Below are 22011 nucleotides of genomic sequence, written 5' to 3'. Positions count from 1 at the left end.
GGAAAGGGTAAAAGGCCCCAACCACAAAATCTTGAGTATAAATGGATTCCAAATAATGAGGTCCCCTCAATGAGAAGCGTCACTGCTGAGTACTGTTCAGGAAGCAGCTTCCAAAGGAAGTCATGGATGGAAAGCCCTTGGTTATGCTGGTGTATTTAGACAAAGAGTTTTTTAATATGACGAATAAGAAACTAAAGTTTCTATCTATAAAAGGCTAAAGATGCTATTTGTTCTAATACTTTGCCTAGGCGTACAAGCTGAAAAATCAGAACTGATTTTTTTGTTTTAAAAGCTAGTGTGCAGAAGCCAAAGATTCTAATTCCTAAATTGATCGATATTTTAAAATTTGATGTCATGTCTTATAAGGACACAGAGAAAGAAAGATCAGGGAGTAACAAGGAAAGAAGAACAAAGGCACTGAAAAAACAAGTTCTAAGTACAAGGTTAGTTGCAACCAAACTTTAAGAACAATCTGTTCATTTTATGTTACAAATATTTTGGTAAGCTCCTAATGGGTCAAAGGCTTAGGACATAAAAGTGAATGACATCAAGTTAAAGAAAGAATATAAAATGCAAAGTATTATATTCACCTGTTCTAGTGACAGAAAAACTATTTTTGACAGTTTTCAATGTCAAGTGAAATTTCAATATTTCTCTTAATATTTACCTTCCAATTTCCTACCCACATGTAGAGGTGGAGGGGATGTGAATTATAAAAGGTCATTACAGTGTTATGAAAATCCAGTGGCTAAACTGACGAAGATAAGTAAGCAACAACTGTATTCTGTTAATAAACTGTGTGTAGTCAGATCACTTGTGAAGGAAGGAAAGATGTAAGAGGACTAGTTCTCTGCTACTCCTAAGGGATGTGTGCTTGCCAAGGCCAAACTTCCAGGCAGAGACTGCTGAAATACAGATGTGTGTAGCAAACACAAGATTCTACCCACCAGAGAAACTGAGTACTGCATAACTGACAGACATTACTGAACGGTATGTCCATGGTACTTTTTCTTCTTTCAACGCTCATTCAGTAAGTTTTTCACTGACTGCCCAATGTGACAAGTATGCATTTCCTTAAGCTACTTGTTTTCTAGAAACCAACCTAGCACAAAACCATACTACCAATACTTAAGAAACTACCCATATTGCCACATACCACAATACAACTAAATCTTAAGCTCAATACTGACTACTTCAAGATCTATTCATGACACACAAAATGTTGGAATGTCAAAAATCTCTTAAAAGATTTAAATAACCAAGAGAAAGGAAATCTGGAAAATACAGGTACACATGAAGCATAAAGTTCTATCTCTAGTTATTGTCTTTTGTATTCATACCATGTAAACAGATAATCACGACCAACAAAAAGACTGTAATTCCAAAAAACTCCTCAGATATGTCCAGTGGCTTTCCTTCTGCCTTAATTTCTATGAGATCATTTCTAAAATAATCCCAAATTCTTATAACTGAAAACTAGGAACCTGAAATAATCAGGATGAAATTTAACTGCTTGCCTTCCATTCCACTGTATATTTCTGACTACTTTCTGATTAATATTCTTCTGGAAAATTAATTTTTAAAAACTTTTGGCTTTGCAGACATTCAAGAGGAAACTGATCAATGACAAAGAATTTAATTTCTAATCAAATATTTCTCAGGGAATTTACTCAGGGGGAAAAAACAGACATAAAAATGTTAATACTGTGATCAGTATAATTTATGATTTTTATTAATAGCAAAAAATTCAAAAGCCAGTGAGGCAAGAAAATGTTCAAACAGGTTCAACAAAGATATGGGGAATGATTCCTAGTATTTATCTTCTTATTCCAATAAATAAAGTCCTACTATTTCTTATTCCACAGCCTCACACAAATCTTTAGTGTCTTTACTGTTGATCAGTGACCAAACAACTAGTAATCAACTTGAGTCTAGAGACCACCACAAAATGATGTCCATGATTTTATTTTTATCCCAATCTAAATATACACAAAGCAAACTAATCACACCCTATAAAACATTCTTTTCTATCCCAGGAAAATATCATCATCCAATTCAACAAAGCAGGACTATAAACCAGTCATTTGTATTGCGTGCATATTTTGCTTTAAGATGTCACTGACACCTTTAAAACCCTTGAATGAAAAAGCTAATTATTTCAACTCTTTCATTTCTGTAATGACAATACCAGCAGCAAAATCCAGACGTCTTCAACAGGAGCATTATGACTTCAAAGAGAGCTCATTTGTACCTGCTTTGCCTTTCAGGATTTTATTCTGGTAATACTGCCACTCCAACTGGGGGTTAGCGCCAGGACGTAAAGGTGCCCTTCCTGTGCCTCTGTTACTTGTAACAGCCACTGGTTTTCCTGTGAGGAAAAAAAAAATTATTTTTAAATCTAAATATAGAAATGTTAACATGGCAATATGTAAAGGAAACATTTTCAAAAGTTTTAAAAATATGACATATTTTCTTTAGCTTTAGACATTAATCCATAAGGAGCTAGTGTCTTTAAACATTCTCAATCACCATGCAAAAATCATCTAAGTTTCTCAACACCCTCCAAAAAGTAAACTATTTATGACAATATGATACATTTATTCAAGTTAAAACGCTATCACTTCCTTTCCCATGATTTTTGTTTGGTTTCTTACAGTAGAGAAGAGTCAACTCAGATCCTAGATTCAAACTGGAATGGTGGGAGAGGGTAAGAAAACCAACTACATCTGGACTTTTTATATTTCTCGTATCAGAAAAGTAAGGTAACATCCAATCTTTCAATTTTACAACAAGAGAAACAAATATATATGCAAAGGGACCACAATCTGACCTACTATATAATAAACTTGAGAATACAGTCCCTCAGTTTTTGGTTTAGTTATAAAATCTTTCAGGTATCATTTCCTTGTGTATGCATTAAGTTACAAAAGAACTGTAACTTCTTAAAGCAATAGCATGCATCATTCATATATATGTTACTGAATGCATTTGTTGTGAGGATAAAAAATACTACCCTCAGAGTGACTCATAAGGCTAAACTCAATTCTTTAAACATTCTAAACTCCCTTCAAAGCTGAAGCAGTAGCTATTCATGACACAAATAAAGCCCTGGTGTTAACCCAGCAGTTTCTGTGCTTTCCTGAAAAAGAACAGACTCTCAGAAGAAAATGCTAATAGTTACATCTTTCAAGCACAGACAGAACTACTGAAAAATCCAGAATAAATGGATTTTTAAAAGTATTGATTAACTCACAAATATCTGAAATTCCATTAAAACAAAGATGACAGCATATCTCAGCAATATTCAATAATGCAAAATTATTCTCAAACCAAAAAGTTGGAATGTGCACTAGCATCATCAGAACAGTTAAGTTATTTACCCAAGAGAAAGAAAGCACATGGACCCAAACTGCGGAAGATGCTACTATAAAATTTCTATTTAATAACAAGTAATAGTAAATATGTAAAAATACAGAAAATGCCCAATGCAGGTAACAGTCTTATTAGTCTTAGATGAGATCTTTCAGCTGAAGAGGAGTATTCTTCCCTAAAAGACCTAACCTCCACAGGGAGAACAAAATGTTTCTAATTTCCCTTTATCTTTCTTGATAACTGAGTCAGAAAACTTGGAAGCAGGGATTTATTTTGCCAAGGAAAATGAAAATAATATTTCTTGAAGGTTTTATGATCCCTTAGAATATATATTTATAACAATATCAAGTTTTCTTAAAATATGAACAAGAATACAGACCTTTGAGATCTGGTCTATTTCGTATACCCACTGATACAAAGAAGCAATCCATATCAACATGCATTATACAGCTCTGATGCCTGGGTGAACTCAATACTGACATATTTCCTAGAAGGAAAAAGAAAATGTTCAAACCTGAAGCTAATTTTTAATATCAAAAAAAAAAAAATCAGGTCTATTTAATTTTAAAAACTGTACTTTAAGTGCCTATAAGTTGAATGAAGTCTCAAAAAAATACAGTATCTATTACAGAATATTTCAATCACTTCAAGCAAGGTCAAACGTCAGTTTCTTTGGCTCTAAACATAATCCAGAGATATAAATTTAGTTTGCAAACATAATTTGAAATCAATTATGAAGATAGCATGTTTTCCTAATCTATATTGTAATAATTATTAAGTCTTTCATCCAAAGTATGTCTAAATACTTAAAGTTATTTCTGTGTGAATATTTTATTAAAATGTATAAAAGTACTTTCATATAGTTACGTGGAGCTAAGTAACTTTAGATGATCAGTATTCCATATGCAGTCTACAAATATTCCTTGATAAAAAAAACAGTAAAAACTGCCAGTATAGAGTGCTTGGTAAGTGTCATGCACTGTTTTAAGAGGTTTACATGTATTTATTTAAATTCTCAATATGATGAAATATATAATCTTATTAGGTCCATTTGATAGATTAATATTATGTTATGTTAAGGACTGTGTTATGCAGCCAGTAAGAAGAAACTGAACTGGATTTCAACTCTAGGCAGTCTGATTTGAGCCCTGGAACCATCACATTGTTGCTCTAGATATATTTACAAAAGTCTATAAAACAAATACCTACATATAAATCTGTAGGTAAATATATACAATTTTCCTCCTTTAGCCATTAAACACTATTAAAAATCAGCTCTGAAGCATATATGCCACTTTCAAGAAAAGGGTAGTGCCCTCTCCTAAGGACTCTGCCTTCTAATCACCCTGAGCTATGTATTTTGGTTTATCAGGGTTATTGCAACCAATCCAGCCACAACTAGAGCTTTGTTCTTTATCAGTTCCATCCTTAGACCTTTTTCCTAGTCCTCTAAAATATAGAATTCTTGGAAATAAGAACTCCAAGCTTGTAAAAAGTTCTAATCTCAGGGCACCTGGGTGGCTCAGTTGGTTAGGCGTCCGACTTAGGCTCAGGTCATGACCTCGTGGTTCATGAGTTCAAGCCCGCGTCGGGCTGCATCAGGTTCTGTGCTGTCAGCTCAGAACCTGCTTTGGATTCTGTGTCTCCCTCTCTCTCTGCCCACCCCCCCACTCCCACTCTGTCTCTCTCAAAAACTAAATAAACGTTAAAAAAAAAAAGTTCTAATCTCATAAAAAAGTTTTCTGTTGATAGGTTTAATACTAGTACTGAAGGTGTTAAGTCTTCAGAATAAGCTTCCAAAACCTTAACATTTTTACTCCCCAATGGTTCAGACTACATTTACCAAATTGTGACTGTGAAAGCAGTGTGAAAGCACCAAGTTCTCACTATGTGCAAGGCAACAAGCCTTTGTTCATGTTATCTTCCCTTAAGTTCAGAAGCCCACAAAGTGAGCACCATGGACCACCTATCACTCCACCGTGAAGGGGAAACTGAGACCCAGAGAGGTGAACTGGCCCATGGCCCTGCAGAGTCAGAATTTGGATTAAGGATACATTATTGAACTCAAGCCATGCACTTCCTTGCTATCCTCTGTATTATCTCAAGAAATGATTTAGAAAATAAATCTTAACAATTATAATTTTGCTGTATATAAATATTATATAAACATAATATAAACCCCAAATAACTGCTTTGAATATTCAAGTAGTACAGAATGCATATACCAAACACCTACTGAATGCTTTCATACAATATAAAAATTTATCATTTTATTCCATTCATGAAACTAATTCATAATAATTCTTCGCAGCTTTCAAAATTAAATGACCTTTACCATATGAGGCCCAGGGATGATGAATGGATAATCTAATACCTGTAACATTATTCTGAAATATCTCATAAGTAACACAAAGTATTTAGGACTACATCAAACACAACAAAACATAATAGAAAAAAACCCACAGGGAGAAGCTCTATCACTGTCTAGGGCAGAACCATGAGCTTCTCTCTGTACCTCAGTTTCCACAGCTATAAGTTAAAAGGTAATATGAGATAATCTGAGATATCTCTCTAAAAAACAAAACAAAACCATATATTCTGTAAACAGTTATCTAAAACCTCAAACCAGAAACTAATTAGTAATGACTGCATAGAAATACAGTCTGTAATTGTTGGTTTTGTTTGCTTTTGAAGACAAGAAAAGTATTAAAAAACAAAATACAATTAACCCATCTACTATTATGTGAAAATACTTAATCTCACTACAAGTTTACCACTGTAATTATAGTAGCTATTAAGTCAGTTCTTTAATAATTTAAAAGTCATTCAGATGCCAGCTTCTAGAATTAAGTTACTCTTACCAAACCAATTTATTCTTACAAGAATTTGAGCACTGGATAGAATTACATGTTATATTTTACACAGTTCAAAATTTCAACAACTGACAAGGTCTACATGAGGAATGAATGCTCAGAATCCCAACCTTGTTACTGTTTAAGTTACCTGAAAATATTCAGCTAGCCAACATTTAAATCTAAATTTGTAAAAAATATTTTAATAAGGAAGAAAGCTTTCTATAATCTGCTATACTTACTGTTAACTTACATGCCCCGATATTCCTAAAGACTTTTATGAGAGCTTTAGTACTGATCAGAATACCAGTGACACCTTAAGAACAAAATGGTCAAGTACTATTGTTTCTTAAGAAAACAATGTTAGTAAGTATCTACCTGTGTCAGTTACAACAAGTGCAGACCTGCCTGTTTTCATTTTTTTTAACTTTTCCCTTCCTGGAAAGATACCACTACTTTGTCTTTGTAGGGTATTGACAAACTCAGTCAATTCACACTTCCACATTGATATGTGATGCAGTCTTGAGTGGGAGTAGAAGTCTGAAATAAAATTGCAATCTGAAGGTTTGGATGGCACTGAAGGTGCTGCCTTGCTAAGAGCAGGTACTGAAGTGCTTTTTGTGCTTGAAGGCCCCTGAACAGCGGAGTGGTGAGCACCATTTATCTTAGTGTTACTGTGCAAAGATGATAAGGAGAAGGAATGAGTTCTGTGTGGATTCCGCACAGCATCTGTGTTTCTAGTGCTCTGTTGCAACTGATGCAAAATGCAGTCTCTGAAGTCAGTGCTGCTCTTCTCAGCCTGCTCCTCCTCCTGGGCAAAGTCTGGAGAAAGCCTGCTGGCAACACTGTTGCCCATGGGCACCAAGCAATCCTGCATCTGTAAGGCACCATTAGAGCTAGGAGTATGTCCATTAAAAATGGCAGTGCTGTCTCTGTGATGTGGAATTCCGTTTTGTTTCCTTCCTGGAAGGATGTGCTCCAGCTCCGCAAAACTAAAATCATTATTGGCATCTTCTTCATTCCAACTGTTCATTCCATTGACTTTGACTTCATTTTCTGTCTCAATCTTCTTAATTATGTGATTTCTACAGACAGAAAAAAAGATTTAAATTGATATGTGACTTTCAGGCTAAAACAATTTTTAATGTAAACATGGTCTTAAGTGATGCACACCTTCAATATTTCTCCCCCTAAAAATTGAAAAATTAAGCCATAAATTTTATATTCTTTCTCTTCCAACTAAGATAATTCTTAGCTAAACCAAAGTAGCAAGGTAACTACGAAAATCCTAGAACATAAAGTCTTTTAAGTTTTGTTCTTTTTTTTTCAAACTTCAAATACTCCCAAAGAAGAAACACAAAAGAATCTCAGGTTGAAGAAAAATAAAAACTATTTTCAATTATTCTTCCCACTGAAATTTAAATGGAACCTGTAATCCCTAAATACCCACAGTAGCACAGTATCTGGCATTTACTAGGGAGTCAATAAATTATGGGAGTTAACATAAATAACTCCCATAAAAATGGATAAGAAACTTTATCTGAATTAATATTCCTAGTTTTAGTTTTATGTAAGGCATTGTTCAACACATTAAATATGATACTGCTACAATCCTAGGGCCAGTTAGTTTCACTCAGGAAGACTGACAGACTGTATTTACTAATCCCTTAATAGGCCCACTGTCATGAGTAGGTAAAAAGAACTAGGTTAATGTGTATGGGTAATTCAGTAAAATGTATACCTAGTAAAATGAGGACATCTGCTTATTAACAAAGGAAATGGCATTTCATTTCTTAAAAAAGCATATTCAGACACCAGGGTGGTCCAAGGCAATCTGACCAAGTTTCTGGAGGACAAGTTTATAAATGTAGGACCTATGACAAATGTTTTGCTAAATTCACATTCTGACTCCTCTAGATATTTGCTTGTTAATACTCTATAATAAAGACAAATTTCATTTGCATTCACAAAAATGATCTAAGTAACAAAAACAAAAACCTGAATTACAGAACAGCAATTCATTCTACTTAGAAACACCCATACCATTAACCCAATTACAGTTCAGGCTCCAGAGAAGGTTGCCTGATACATGATACCCAGGCATTGGTGAGGCTGCCACAGTATTACCAAGTTTAATCTAAAGTCTCTCATCCTAATACCAACACAAGAGATTAGCAGTAACAGTATGAATAAACAGAAAAGTCACACATGAGACAGATGCAAAACATTACCACCCATTTCTGGGTTGGCTCTGGCTGAACCATCTCATGGAATATGACAGGCAATTCTGATTAGGTCCAATCTTCACAGATGATCATGCCAGTGAAAAGGGAAAATAGAAGATCAGGGAGCAATTAAAATAAAAGAGGAAGGAAAGAAAACCTCATTTGCTACATGTCTGGCCCTTGAGATAAAGAGAAAGCAAGGGAACAAGAAGTCACATAAAAGAACTTCAAAGAAATTTATAAAACGTACTGAATATACTAAAGAATAAATATTATGGAAAGCAACAAAAGTGAGTTAAGTCAGAAAAGCCTGACATCTAGTTTTGTGTGTGACAAACAATAAGATTCTTCTCATGTATACTAGCAACATATGCAACAGAATTACAAACACTGGCAAGAAACACATTCCTAATATACATTCTTTCTGTACTACAGTTTTTCAGCCTACACAAATGGATATTCAAAAAGTAGCTGTAATGGAAATACATCATTGGGAGACATACATTAATTAGGCAAAAGTGTACATGTATTAAAAAGTACAATCTAATAGGTAAATTCCTGCTAAAACTGACACAAGGGAGAATTAAAAATAACAACCACCTAGTTCCTATTTTTATTATTGTAAGAGAAAAATACGAAGTTGCACATTTGGAAAGATTTTCTGATATTATTTGTTGTGCACCTTGATGGTGCTAAAAAAATTGAAAGGGTTAGGTAATGTGAAAAACATGAATATGCTTATAAGTGAATACAAGATAAAATACAAATAACAACAACAAAAACTACTGAAGGTAGTGATATCAGATCCTCCCAGCTTAATTGGACTTCTGGTCTTTAAATATATATATATATCCAACTCCCAAAGCAAGCAATTTAATAAATAAGGAGAACACTAGCGATAATAAACCACCTGATATACAAGTTAAGGCAACACACCAATTAATCATGAAACCAATTTACCCAAGATAACTGCAATTAAAGCTTAATCAATATATTTTTTTAAATCTGCCACATGGAATAAAGTCTAGAGTTACCTCTAGCTGTAACACTGAGGGTCACCAACTAAATTTTTACCAATGTAAATATATTTACATATGTAAAACTGCTATGAATTTGGAAATTTTCAAAAATAACCTAGAAATGTTAACATATTTATTATGTATATAGCACACAACAAAAGCATACTGGTGCAATTAGCTTGGTTTTTGAGAAAGCAACATTCTACAGCAAATTACTTATGTGGAAGTAATTTTGGGCAAATCCATGGAAAATTTTACTTCCAGTAATTTAAGATCCATTAGTATAACAGGGGAATCTACACTGATTGGGAAAGCTTCCTTATTTACATTTTATTTAAGAAACTTTCATGATAAAAATAAATTTAATTTTTAAGTTTATTTTTTGGGAGGGCACGTGTAAAAGTGGGGGAGGAGTAGAGAGAAAAGGGGAGAGAGAGAGAGAATCTCAAGCAGGCTCCACAGTGTCAGCACAGAGCCCAATGCGGGGCTTAAACTCACAAACCATGAGATCATGACCTGAGCCAAAGTGGATGCTTAACTGAGCCACATAGACACCCCCAAAATAATTTTTAGGTAAGATACCTTTAAACATATTTTAACATGTTTAATATAGATAAATGGCCATGTTTTGTATTTGTTTCTATTTCAGCAAAGCAGGAGCAGTACCCACACCCACTGCTAAAACCCAGCTTTGCAGCATTCCCCAATCTAGAGAAACTTACACCCTGTTGTTCAGCTGTTTGGATACACTGCTTGGACCCGGCACAGGATCCTCAGGTTTGCACACAGGATTAAAGTTGAGACCCTTCTGCATGTTGGACTGCTTGCTGTACAGCTGATAGGGAATGTAGGACAGGAGTCGTCCAGCTTTGATGCTGAAACAAAAAAGTAAAACCAACTTAAGAGTTAAATACTTGAGGAAAAGAAGTTTCATGAAAAATAAATGTTAACAACGGAGTTTTTCACCAACAATGAGCCACCTATTCTCCTAGTTTATTTCTTCTCCCTCTGTTTTAGTGGCCCTAATGCAACATAATCTTACTTAAACACTTAAGAATAAGATATTCCTTTAAAAGTCAATGGCCAATAACATTACATGAGGGGAAAAAGAAATAGAGTAAGATGACAAAACTGCAAGCATGAGTTCGACTAGTCAATACTTTAATCCTCATGACTTTAATATTTTTACCACAACTCCCCCTCCAACAATTCATATAGAATCATCAAGATTTTCTCAAATCTCCTCTAGTAAGCTTTTCCAGAATAACTAAAATGGATGAGAATTCCCAATTTCCACACCATGAGCTCAGGAAGGGGAATAAAAGGTATAAAAATACGTATACAACTTCTTGCCCTCTCTCATACAGGGTACAGATTGGTTTTTTATTACAGATACTGAAAATAAGCTATTTGTTTTTGAGCTCTTGGAGACCAAGAATGTATTTTCTGATAAAATACTACCTACAAGTCATTGGGGAATCGTCTGAAATGTGTCTGTTGGTTTGTTAGTCAAGTAAAAATAATTTTACAAGAACTGTGTAATACTGTGAGAAAAAATGTAAATGGCACCATTTAAAAAAAAAAAAAGCCAAATCTATACCAGAAATTAGTCATATACATTTTCTATAAAGAATAAATTGAGGCAAGATACAAAAACACAAGAGAAATGAAAGAAATCATGAGGTGAAACTGCTGTCAACTTTTATGTAAGTGAACTGAATAAGCACTCTAATCTATACAGTTAATATAATTAGAAACATTTTAGCCCATGTGAAGTATGGGCTCTTCAGAGTATCATTTAAGTACCTACGTGGCAGATGTGCTAACATATTATAGTTTGGGAGCTTAAAAAGAAAGGGCAGAGTTTGACTGGGAGCCAGTTACCCCCAGCAGGAGACCCCAATGAGCTGGCATAAACTGCAACAATCACCACCTCTCACTGCCAGCAGACCCACCTGGGAACCTAACCATAGGAGGCAGGGTCCCCTGCTACAAGAGACTCAACACAAAATGAAGAACAAAAACAAAATCAGCCTTAGTAACTAAGGACAGCATTTTTAAACTGTGCTCCACAGCACTTGTCAGGCTTGAGGAGGCAGTGGGGTGAATCACAGCAGCTTCTCATTAACTATCTTACCCTTCAGATATCCACATTACATTTCTGAAGAAAAGGAGGAGGACAAAAATTTGAAAATCCCTAATTTATACTATATAAAAGTATAAGATTTGCAAGGCAAAGGTTTCAGTAAAATAATCTCATACCTAAAACTTCTCCATTAAAGGACTCCCTTGCCTCTTAGAAGTCGTGGCCTTATATTCACGCCCACATTAACTCAGGTTTAATGGCACATACACAGACACCAGGGAATTCTAATCAAAGCAAAGCAATCACCTCAAACACTTAGAAGTGGTAGTTGCTGTTTAAACTGCTCAAACTAAAAACAGGAAAATTATAGCAAAGAGTATCATTTATCATCTGTTAAATAACTAAAATAATGTTTAAAATTTTAAGTACAATAAAATCTCATAAAAACTCTACTGAGAAGAGATGAACAAGACTGGGATTACAGTATGAAAGAAAGAGTACTGTAATTGCGCAAAAGGATTCCATGCTAGTACATGCAGACACTGGGCATTTATTTTATATATTAAGACATATGCCCAGACTGATCCATTTCCACAGGGCCAACTCATCTACATCAAACTTAATTAAACGGCAAAGAGCAGACCCAATTAGGAGTCAGAAAGATCTGAATTCGGAATCCTGCTGTTCTTGGATATATCTTATTAGCTCTGCCTTCTCATATATAAAATGAAGCAAACAGGCCATATGATAAGGATGTCCAAAGTAACTTCAGTTATTAAAAAACAGATGATTAAGCCTGACTTCAAACCAAAATAAAATCCACTCAGGTGAACTTTAAAACTTGTAACTGCCTTAAGTTGCTTTTTTGATTGTATTCTCTCTAGTTATATTCAGGGCAAGAAGGAAGAGTAGGTATTTGAAAAAAAAGCTCTAATGTAAACTCCCATTTTCTAAGCAAATCAAGTTCCACTCAGCAAGTGCCCTTTTCAACCCACTTTCCTACTATCTATGGATCTCCACCATTCCCTCCAAAGTCAAACTAATATCCTCAGATCAAAATTCTAGCCCTAGCACAATGATAGGATTGTTGGCACATGACAAGACACAGTACAACTGTGGAATGATACAAACTTTTTTCATATTAAATATAATTTATTGTCAAATTGGTTTCCATTACAACACCCAGTGCTCATCCCAACAGGTGCCCTCCTCAATCAATGCCCATCACCCACTTTCCCCTCTCCACCAACCCCATCAACCCTCAGTTTGCTCTCAGTATTTAAGAGTCTCTTATGGTTTGCCCCCTTCCCTCTCTGTAACTTTTTTTGTTCCCCCATCCCCTCCCCCATGGTTTTCTGTTAAGTTTCTCAGGATCCACATATGAGTGAAAACATATGGTATCTGTCTTTCTCTGCCTGACTTATTTCACTTAGCGTAACACTCTCCAGTTCCATCCATGTTGCTACAAAAGGCCATATTTCATTCTTTCTCATTGCCAAGTAGTATTCCAATGTATATATAAACCACATCTTGTTTATCCATTTGTCAGTTGATAGACAGTTAGGCTCTTTCCATAATTTGGCTATTGTTAAAAGTGCTGCTATAAACATTGGGGTACATGTGCCCCAATGCATCAACACTCCTGTATTCCTTGGATAAATTCCTAGCAGTGCTATTGCTGGGTCATAGGGTAGTTCTATTTTTAATTTTTTGAGGAACCTCCACACTGTTTTCCAGAATGGCTGCACCAGTTTGCATTCCCACCAGCAGTGCAAGAGAGTTCCCGTTTCTCCACATCCTCGCCAGCATCTATAGTCTCCTGATTTGTTCATTTTAGCCACTCTGACTGGCATGAGGTGGTGATACAAACTTCTTATACTGAAAACCACACAGCTCCTTTTTTAAGGAGACACATAGCTAAAAGCCACGTTCTTTGATCTGGTGTAATGAAGGGTCAGGTCATGAGAAAACAGCAAAAGGCACCGGTGACATATTCCAAGGATAGGCTGTCAACCTAATCCCCCAAGGTTTAAAAAAATTTTAATCTCTAAGATACATACGGTTTTCTGGAAGCCAAATGCACTTTCTAAAAATGCACTTTTGGGGCACTTGGGTGGCTCAGTTGGTTAAGCGTCTGATTCTTGGATCAGCTCTGGTCATGATCTCACGGTTAGTGGGATCAAGCCCCGCATCAGGCTTCATGCTGACAGCAAACAGCCTGCTTCGGATTCTCTCTCTCCCTTCTCTCTGCCCCTCCCCTGCTCAAGTGCATGCTCTCTCTCTCTCAAAATAAATAAAATTTAAAAATGAGTGAATAAGCAAATAAATAAATAGATATATACTTTTGACATTTTGGAATTTATTTTTTAACAATTGCTGATGTTTACAGAATAAAAATAAAACAACAAAGGAACTTCTATATTTTGCCTCTAACAATGTGCCAGGCATTATGCTAAATAATTGTACAAATTATTTCTAGTTCTCACATAATCATATCATGTCAATATTAGCCTTCTTTTACAAATGAGGATTTTAATATTTTCACTTTTAATTTTCATACATCTAACAATTACTCATATATATATATATACCATTTCAAAATATAAATTCACTTAAGTTATGGCTCATTGCCAAGGTTCAGATGACATATTTAAACTTAGGAAATTAATACGAATGGCCGCTGATTTAGAACATCAATTCCAAATCAACAACAGAAGAACCATAATGTAACAACTAAAAGATATTAATACCTCAAACTGCTCTTCCTCTTTGTCCTGAGTACTCCAGGTCCACAATATCCTGGTCTTCTTCTTACCTCTTAGCATGTACTTTTAACACAGGATAGAATTTACTCATATACCAAGCATACTGTTTATTATGTTTTCTTCAATAGAACATATAAGCTCCAAGAGGTAGGGATGGAATCTTTGTTTGCTTCATCGATAATTCCCAAATACACAGAGCACCATCTAGCCCATCAGAGACGCATAAGCATTTGCTGAATGAATACCATGCTTAGCCAATCCCTTCCCATCACTGCTTCCTGCTGCTTACCTGAGTCATCTCCCCTAATTCCTCGTAGCTAAGGTTGTTGCAAGAACACTAACATACTAGGCTACCTAAATTATCAATGTGAGGTTAAAGAGTACACTGGTGTTAAGACATTATTTTTCACTCTTAAGAGGCAATGTGTGTTTATAATATAAAGTATTCCAATTTTAAAAACTTATTAATTAAAAATTAAACTTACCTTTCCACAATCCATTCTGGCCGAATTACTTTTTCTCCCTTTAATTCTTTAATTTTGGCATTTGGAAGATTTGTGGCAATAATGTGTGTTGTTTTGGATCTGGAATAATACACATGGTATTGACCTCCATGCAACATCATTAGCTTTCGCAATTCCTCAGCAGAAGGATCTGTAAAATTAGTATTAAAATATGTTAAAGAGTTTTTTATATAAGTACAGCCCTAGCTGAATAATCCCTTAAAAAGCCCAATTTGAGGAACATATCACTGATTTCTCCTGGGCTGTGTTGTCAGTAAACAAAATTGGGAGGTAAGTCACAAAGTGATAAGGCTATTTGGCTTTAGCACATCCTCTTCCCTGGCTACTGGAGACAGTCCACCAATAAAAAAGCATTTATTGCTAAGATGTGCCCAGAGCAGATAGGGACCTCAAGTAATGAATCTACACTAGTAACAGAGCAGATATTTTAAAATTTTTGATCACATTTTGCTACATGACCTTGATATTAGTTATCTTAGGTTTTAAAAAATTAACAAGTATAAAATCATTTATAGATCAGTTTACAGAGACTCCAATTAATCTTACACCTACCTCCTTCAGAATAGTACAATAGTTGGCAAATTACTCATACTTACTATGAGCAGACTTACTATAGGACTATTAAAAGACTTTACCCCTATGAAGCTTAATAACTTTTATTTATTTAAAGTTTTTTTATTTATTTTTTGAGAGAGAGAGAGAGAGAGAGAGAGAGAGCGAGCGAGCAGGGGAAGGGCAGAGAGAAGGAGAGAGAAAGAAGTCCAAGCAGGCTGGGCACATCAGCAGAACCTGAGGTGGGCTTGATCCCATGAACGATAAACTAAAATCAAGAGTCAGATGCTCAACCAACTGAGCCACCAGGAGCCCCAATAACCTTTTTTTATTTAATATAAAAAAAGTTAAAATAATATTATTCAGTTTCTTAATATGAACTTTTACCAAAACCAAAAAATAACCAATACAAAAAAAAAAAAATACAAAGAAACTTCATTTTTTTCCATTTTGTTTCAAATTAATGTTTCTTAAACTATAGAAAAATACCTTAAACAAGAATCAGGGTGACCTATGCTTTCCCATAAAAAGTCGAACTCACTAAAGTTATGTTATGACCAGTATTACTAGCATCACATTAAACTAATTATTTTCAATAGCTTGTTTCTTCCACCTATTATCCTAATGAAAGCTCTAATCATACCTTCCTCAAAACAGCTGTATGGGGGAGGGGGTGTGAAGAGTGGGAAAATGTCACTGGAGCCTTATGTATCTACTTGTTATTCAAGCAACAGATTTTCTTAAATTCATATGATACAGATCAAAGTATTTAAATAAATACAATACAGGTCAAAGTATTTAAATAAACACTTTTATTATGATAACTATGTAATTAGGGGAGTTTTAGTCTTTAGAAGAAGAAAAACACTAACAAAGGACATTTAGATATGACAGGTTTTGTCTAGTCTTGGTAAATTCTTATAGTGTAGAATTCCTATGATGCTACTGATTGCACATACTACTACTGTCCCACAGAAATATAATGTGAACCACAAATGCAAGCCACATACATAACTTAATATTTTGGATCTATTAGGTTAAAAATATTACTGAAATTAATTTTACTTTTAGTAAAAAGTCCTCTTTAAGAGGCTTACTAGAAAGTAAGCTTACTTACTAGTAAGTAAGCCTCTTTAAGAGGCTTACTAGAAAATTTTGTTTCAACACGTAATCAACATAAAAAAATATAATTTCATATTTTTTTAGACTAAGTGTCTAGCACATATTTACATTTAAAACATATGTCAATTTAGACTAGCCACATTTCAAGTTCTCATTAACAAATGTGGCTAGGGGCTACCCAAATTTAACAGTGCACTAAAAAGAGAAATGAAACAACTTTTAAATAAAATTAGTTCAAAATTCATAATGGAAGGTTTATAGGGCTTAAGGATCACAAAAAATAGGGCATCACAAAAACTTAATGTAAAACAGTGAAAATTAAACAGTCAGAAATTTGCAGTTTACTTACTTTATTTCCCTAAGATTAAAGAATTTGGTTGATATAAAATAATAATAAAAAGTACCAAATTAAAGGCCAGGTACAATGTAACCATATGGACAAATACCAAACCCAATAAAAAGCAAGGTAATGCAAAAAAGTACTTACAAGTTAATCTTGTAAATTAACTTGGTTAATCTAAACCAATTCTAACTGTATTAAATGATTTAAACAGAAAACAGGCTGACAGAACACATTACTTCTGTAAACAGATACTTGTTAAGTATGCCCCCTCTACTACTTGCTCTCTGAAATCAAACCACTGCAGAATTTTGAAACTGGAAAACATGGACCTACTGGATAAAGTTGAGGAGGTTCCCTGAAGTCCAATTTTGCAAACTCTTGCATATTTTTCAGTGTGAAGTGGACCATTAAAACCAATCTAGTTAAAAGGTAAGATCCCATGAACTCTGGTGTCAGAATGACCTGGGTTTAATCTTGGCTTTAATATTCTTTAGCTGCATGACTTTGGACAAGGACTTAACTCCTTTAAGCTTTCTCCTCTTTACAAATAAATAAGTCTGGCACATAGAAAGCACTAGGTATAAAAACTGTTATTGTAAACTACAATGACAGCAGAACTCTTTCAAGTAATGTATGACTTGAGGATCCTGCCCTAGACCCTACAAAAAATCATAGAAGACACATATATGCTGACACTCAGTAGCCCTAATATTTTAAACAAACAGAATTGACAATAATGCACTAAGGAAAGCAGCCAGGGACCGTTCCACCAGCATGGCATGCATGGTGGCTGCCCTCATTTTCATTGCTTTTTGATATTTTTAAAACCGTATTTCTCTCTGGCTTTGTTTCTTCAGCAGAACATACTCCTACATTAAAAGTTCAAAAGAATATAAACAGCTCTGAAGATTTGCACAATAAATTCATTTTTGTGCTTGACACTCTCTTTAAATTCAGATGTGGGCTAATTAGAGAAAAATGTTTGGGAGACAGTATCCAACCCCATGAAATCTCTAGGACATTTAAGTTTTGTGTAACCCCATTCCTGCAATCTACTACACCAGTTAGTTTTCTTCAGACTACTAATAACAATCTGAAATTACCCTATTTGTTTACCTGATTTCCCCGTGGAGCACAAGCTCCTTGAGGGCAGGAACCTTGTCTGTTTTATTCACTTCCACATGTCTGGCACAAAGCAGGTATCAGGTATTATTTTTTTACACGTTTACTGAATAAATTGGCATCTCCCAAGCATCAAAGACTCCTGCCTGGAGTTTTTACCTCAATAGCAAAAATGGAGTGTGAGCAGTATTATCACTTCAATTCTCAAAATATTTATTCAGTAATTCAACAAATTAGGTCATAATAGCACAAGGTCCAAAGCAAGACTGAGCGTGTTCAAATCCTAGCTCCATCACCTGCTAAGCTGTGTAAACCTCAAGCAAGTTACTTAACTTCCCAGGGCCTCACTTTTCTCAGATGTAAACTGGGAATAATAGTGCCACAGAAGGCTGCTGTGGAATTAAGAGCTAAAAATTATAAACTGCTAAGAAAAATGCCATGCACACAGTAAGAATTATGTGTCAGCTATTACAAGTATTATTACTGTTCCCATCTCTATCCCAAAAGCAGAAAGGAAAAAAACTCTTATGGCTGAGGCCACTCTCTACCTATAAATCACTAATTTTTTTCAATTTGTAATCCCACCTATAAATCCTTCTCTTGTTGCCCACCCTCCAGTACCTTTTCCTTCAAGAAAGACCTTGACATACTGGCCAGAATAAGAAAAGAAAATGAAAAATCAAACCAAACCAAAGTATATTCAGAGAAATTTTATCCCCCAAATGTTTACAACTGATGTTACCCTCTTGAGAATTTGAGAACTAAAGACCTTTTAGAGATCTAATAACCATTTCATTTTCCACATTGGTCTAAATAAACTTAATCAAGTTAAACCAACGGGACCAATTTAAACAATAAATAAAACTATCCCTCAACCCTCCCTATGCATCTTCATTGAACATTTTATTTTTAAATACATTAGAGTATTAAAAAATAACTTAATCACTAACAAACATCATCACCATAGATTACCAATGATATCTTGGGTGAAGATCCATTAAATAAAAGAGCATGTCTCTGAGGCTCAGCAGCTCCCAAAAATGACTTTACCAAAGGAAGGGGGGGAAAAAAAAAGCACTGGTTCTAACAAATGATTTAATTAATTACGTATTTATTTGAGTGCATGTGCAAGCAGGAAAGGGGCAGAGACACAGAGAGAGAGAGAGAGAGAGAGAGAGAGAGAGAGAGAGAGAGAGAAAGAAGGAATTGTAAACAAGTTCCGTGTTGTCAGCACAGATCCTATGTGGGGCTCGATCCCATGAACCAAGAGATCATAATCTGAGCCCACATCAAGAGATGTACGCGCTACTGACTGATTCACACAGGAACCCAAAAATTTTTTTATAAAGGTACATATGCCAAACAAATTATTTCCCTGAAGATATACTGAATTTTTCAGCAAGCAAATTATTGTTCATCAATGCACCTGAAGTTTCTTATAAATAGCATCAACTTTAGGCAGATTTATAGAAAAACAAAAGATAAGAGAGGGGCACCTGGGTGGCTCACTGGGTTAAGCATCCGACTTTGGCTCAGGTCAGGTTCTCACAGTTGGTGAGTTTGAGCCCCCTGTCTGGCTCTGTGCTGACAGCTCAGAGCCTGGAGCCTGCTTCAGATTCTGTGTCTCCCTCACTCTGCCCCTCATAGAGAGCTCATGTGCTCTCTCTCTCTCAAAAATATATAAACATTAAAAAATTAAAAAAAAAAAGATAAGAGAGATTAAGGTAACTTTCCAAAGTCACACACAGCTAATGGAATAGCTACAATTCAAGTCCAGATTTCTGTCTCCAAAAACTCATACTTAATCAGCCTTAACATGCTGCTACACTGGATAGAAAGGCCTGGTTTCCAGCTGCAGTGTGACACTTAAAAGTCATGACATATTGGGCAACTGACTCATCCCATTTAGCTTCAGTATCCTCATTACAAAATGAGAGGCTAGACTAGTTGACATTTGATTCCTTACAAAGCTATTGTATAACTGTATGTACTAACCACTATCTCCAGCAAACAAGAAAGAAAGCAAAGGAGGGAGGAAGAGAGAATCCACGTGACAGCGCAGAGCCCCATGAGGGCCTTGATCTCACAAATTGTGAGATCATGACCTGAACTGAAACCAAGAGTCAGATGCTTAACGGAAAAAACCCAGGTGCCCCCCAATTTTTTAAAAAGCAAAACCCTATTTCAAACGAACCCTTACAAAAAAACAAAAAAAACAAAACCCAAATACCAAACAAATAAGAGTAATATAAGACTTTATTTTTAAAGTTCAATCTATATACTTACTTATACTTACTACTTTGTGCATTCCAGCATAGTATACTTACATACACTTACATATACTTACTATTTTGCATTCCAGCATAGTAGTGAGAAAATCCTGATTCACACACATTAGAACTATTAATATTTTCAACTATTTAAAAGAAGTTATATTCCAAGGTCTATGTAAAAAGTACACAGCCTAACAACAAAAGGTACAAAACATTTCTAGTAAGTAGTATATTTGAATATTTGTTTTGTTTTTAGTGTACTTAAAAATACATACAATTTTAAGACTGTAAAACCTTTCAAGTGTTTTGGAACTGAAGTTAATAACCTATTTAAAACAACTAGCAGTTTTAATCAGGCATGCAACAGCACTTATTATATCTGGAGACAGGAACCTTATTTAATGAGTGATAGTATCCTCAGTACCCACATTTTCTTTTCTTCTTTTTTTTAATGTTTATTTTTGAAGGTGAGAGAGAGAAAGAGACAGAATGCAAGTGGAAGAGAGGCAGAGAGAAAGGAAAACAGTCCACACAGAGCCCAACGCAGGGCTCGAACCCACGAACTACAAGATCATGACCTCAGCTGAGTCGGATGCTTAACCGACCTAGCCACCCATGTGCCCCCTCATTTCAAGCATCTCACTTAGAATTTAGTAAGGATTTCACAAATGCTTTTTTTTTTTTTAACACAAGATACTCTATCAGGTAAAAATTTCTGTGGGAACAGAGAGCTGACAAACATTTGACTGAGTTGAACCCAGAAAACTACATAGGATTTTACATTCAGATAAGCTGAGGAAAATTGGTGAGCAAAGCTGTTAAGGAATGGGGGAGAGCTGTGGCCATAGAGTTGAAAGCACACTTTTCAAAGAACTAGGAATAATCTAGTTTGAGAGCTATAGGATGAATTAGCTTAAAGACCACATTGAGAGGACATGGCAGGGTTTGAATTTATGCTCTGTGGAGTCTTCGAGAAAGAACTAGGACCACTGGATGGAAGCTATAGGAATGCATGCACATTTTAACTCACTAAAACGATCATACCTGCTCCAAAATGAACTGGCTTGCACCCCAAGACAGTATACCATCACTGGAGTCACCGCAAGAGGCTGAGTGGTGGCCTGTCTCTAACTCAGCAATACTGAAGACGTAATTCACACACAGAAAATGATTAACTTGAAGACTTAAATTCCCTCCTAATCCCAAGATTCTGAGTCTGTGATCTAAAACAAGGGTCAGCAAACTAAGCCCTTGGGCGAAATCTGGCCCACCTGTTTTTGTAAATAAAGTTTTATGGAATACTACTCTCATTCATTTACAAACTGTCCATGGCTGCTCTGAGGGCTATAATAGCAGAGCTGAACAGATGCAACAGAGAGTACATGGCCCACAAAGCTCTGGTCCTTCACAGAAAAAGTTTGCTAACCCTTGATCTAAAATACAGCCAAAGACTACTACTTTATGAAAACAAAAACAAAGTACAGTATTTGTTCTAAATATTTCCATTATCCACTATTTCAGATACTACTCAGAGAGGATAGGGTAGGTTATGCTGCAGTAACATATGAACCCAAAATTGCAGTGACTTAAAACAAAGGTTTATTTTTCACCCATGAAACATTTCCATCCTCTGCCATCATGTCCATGGAGCTGTGGCTCCATGTTATCTTTATTGACACCCAGACCGATGGAGCAACCTCAATCTAGAACACTGCCAGTCATTGTGGCAAAAGAAAAAGAGGGTATAATGAAGCAC

The 22011-nt window shown here is 35.3% G+C and overlaps 1 protein-coding gene across 8 annotated transcripts in view; it reads right to left on the bottom strand.

Annotated features, from left to right (window-relative positions):
* The window catches only part of REV1 (REV1 DNA directed polymerase), a 92513-nt gene that overhangs the window by 29765 nt on the left and 40737 nt on the right, over nucleotides 1–22011 (bottom strand). For 6 of the 8 annotated variants that reach the window (XM_045054077.1, XM_045054079.1, XM_045054078.1 and 3 more), the window contains 5 exons: nucleotides 14805–14973; nucleotides 10191–10343; nucleotides 6603–7309; nucleotides 3752–3859; nucleotides 2252–2368 (listed from right to left, as the gene is read on the bottom strand). In XM_045054077.1, the coding sequence (XP_044910012.1) occupies nucleotides 2252–2368; nucleotides 3752–3859; nucleotides 6603–7309; nucleotides 10191–10343; nucleotides 14805–14944 (1225 nt within the window). In that variant the 5' untranslated portion in view covers nucleotides 14945–14973. Of the gene's footprint in view, nucleotides 1–2251; nucleotides 2369–3751; nucleotides 3860–6602; nucleotides 7310–10190; nucleotides 10344–14804; nucleotides 14974–17976; nucleotides 18899–18954; nucleotides 19061–22011 lie in introns of those variants that run through there. The other 2 variants (XM_019827052.3, XM_011281065.4) reach the window with 2 other exon arrangements.

Source organism: Felis catus, chromosome A3 (assembly GCF_018350175.1).
Source record: "Felis catus isolate Fca126 chromosome A3, F.catus_Fca126_mat1.0, whole genome shotgun sequence".
NCBI classification, from domain to species: domain Eukaryota; kingdom Metazoa; phylum Chordata; class Mammalia; order Carnivora; family Felidae; genus Felis; species Felis catus.
The sequence above is the reverse complement of the archived record's forward strand: the minus strand, read 5'-3'. Positions and strand labels throughout refer to the sequence as shown.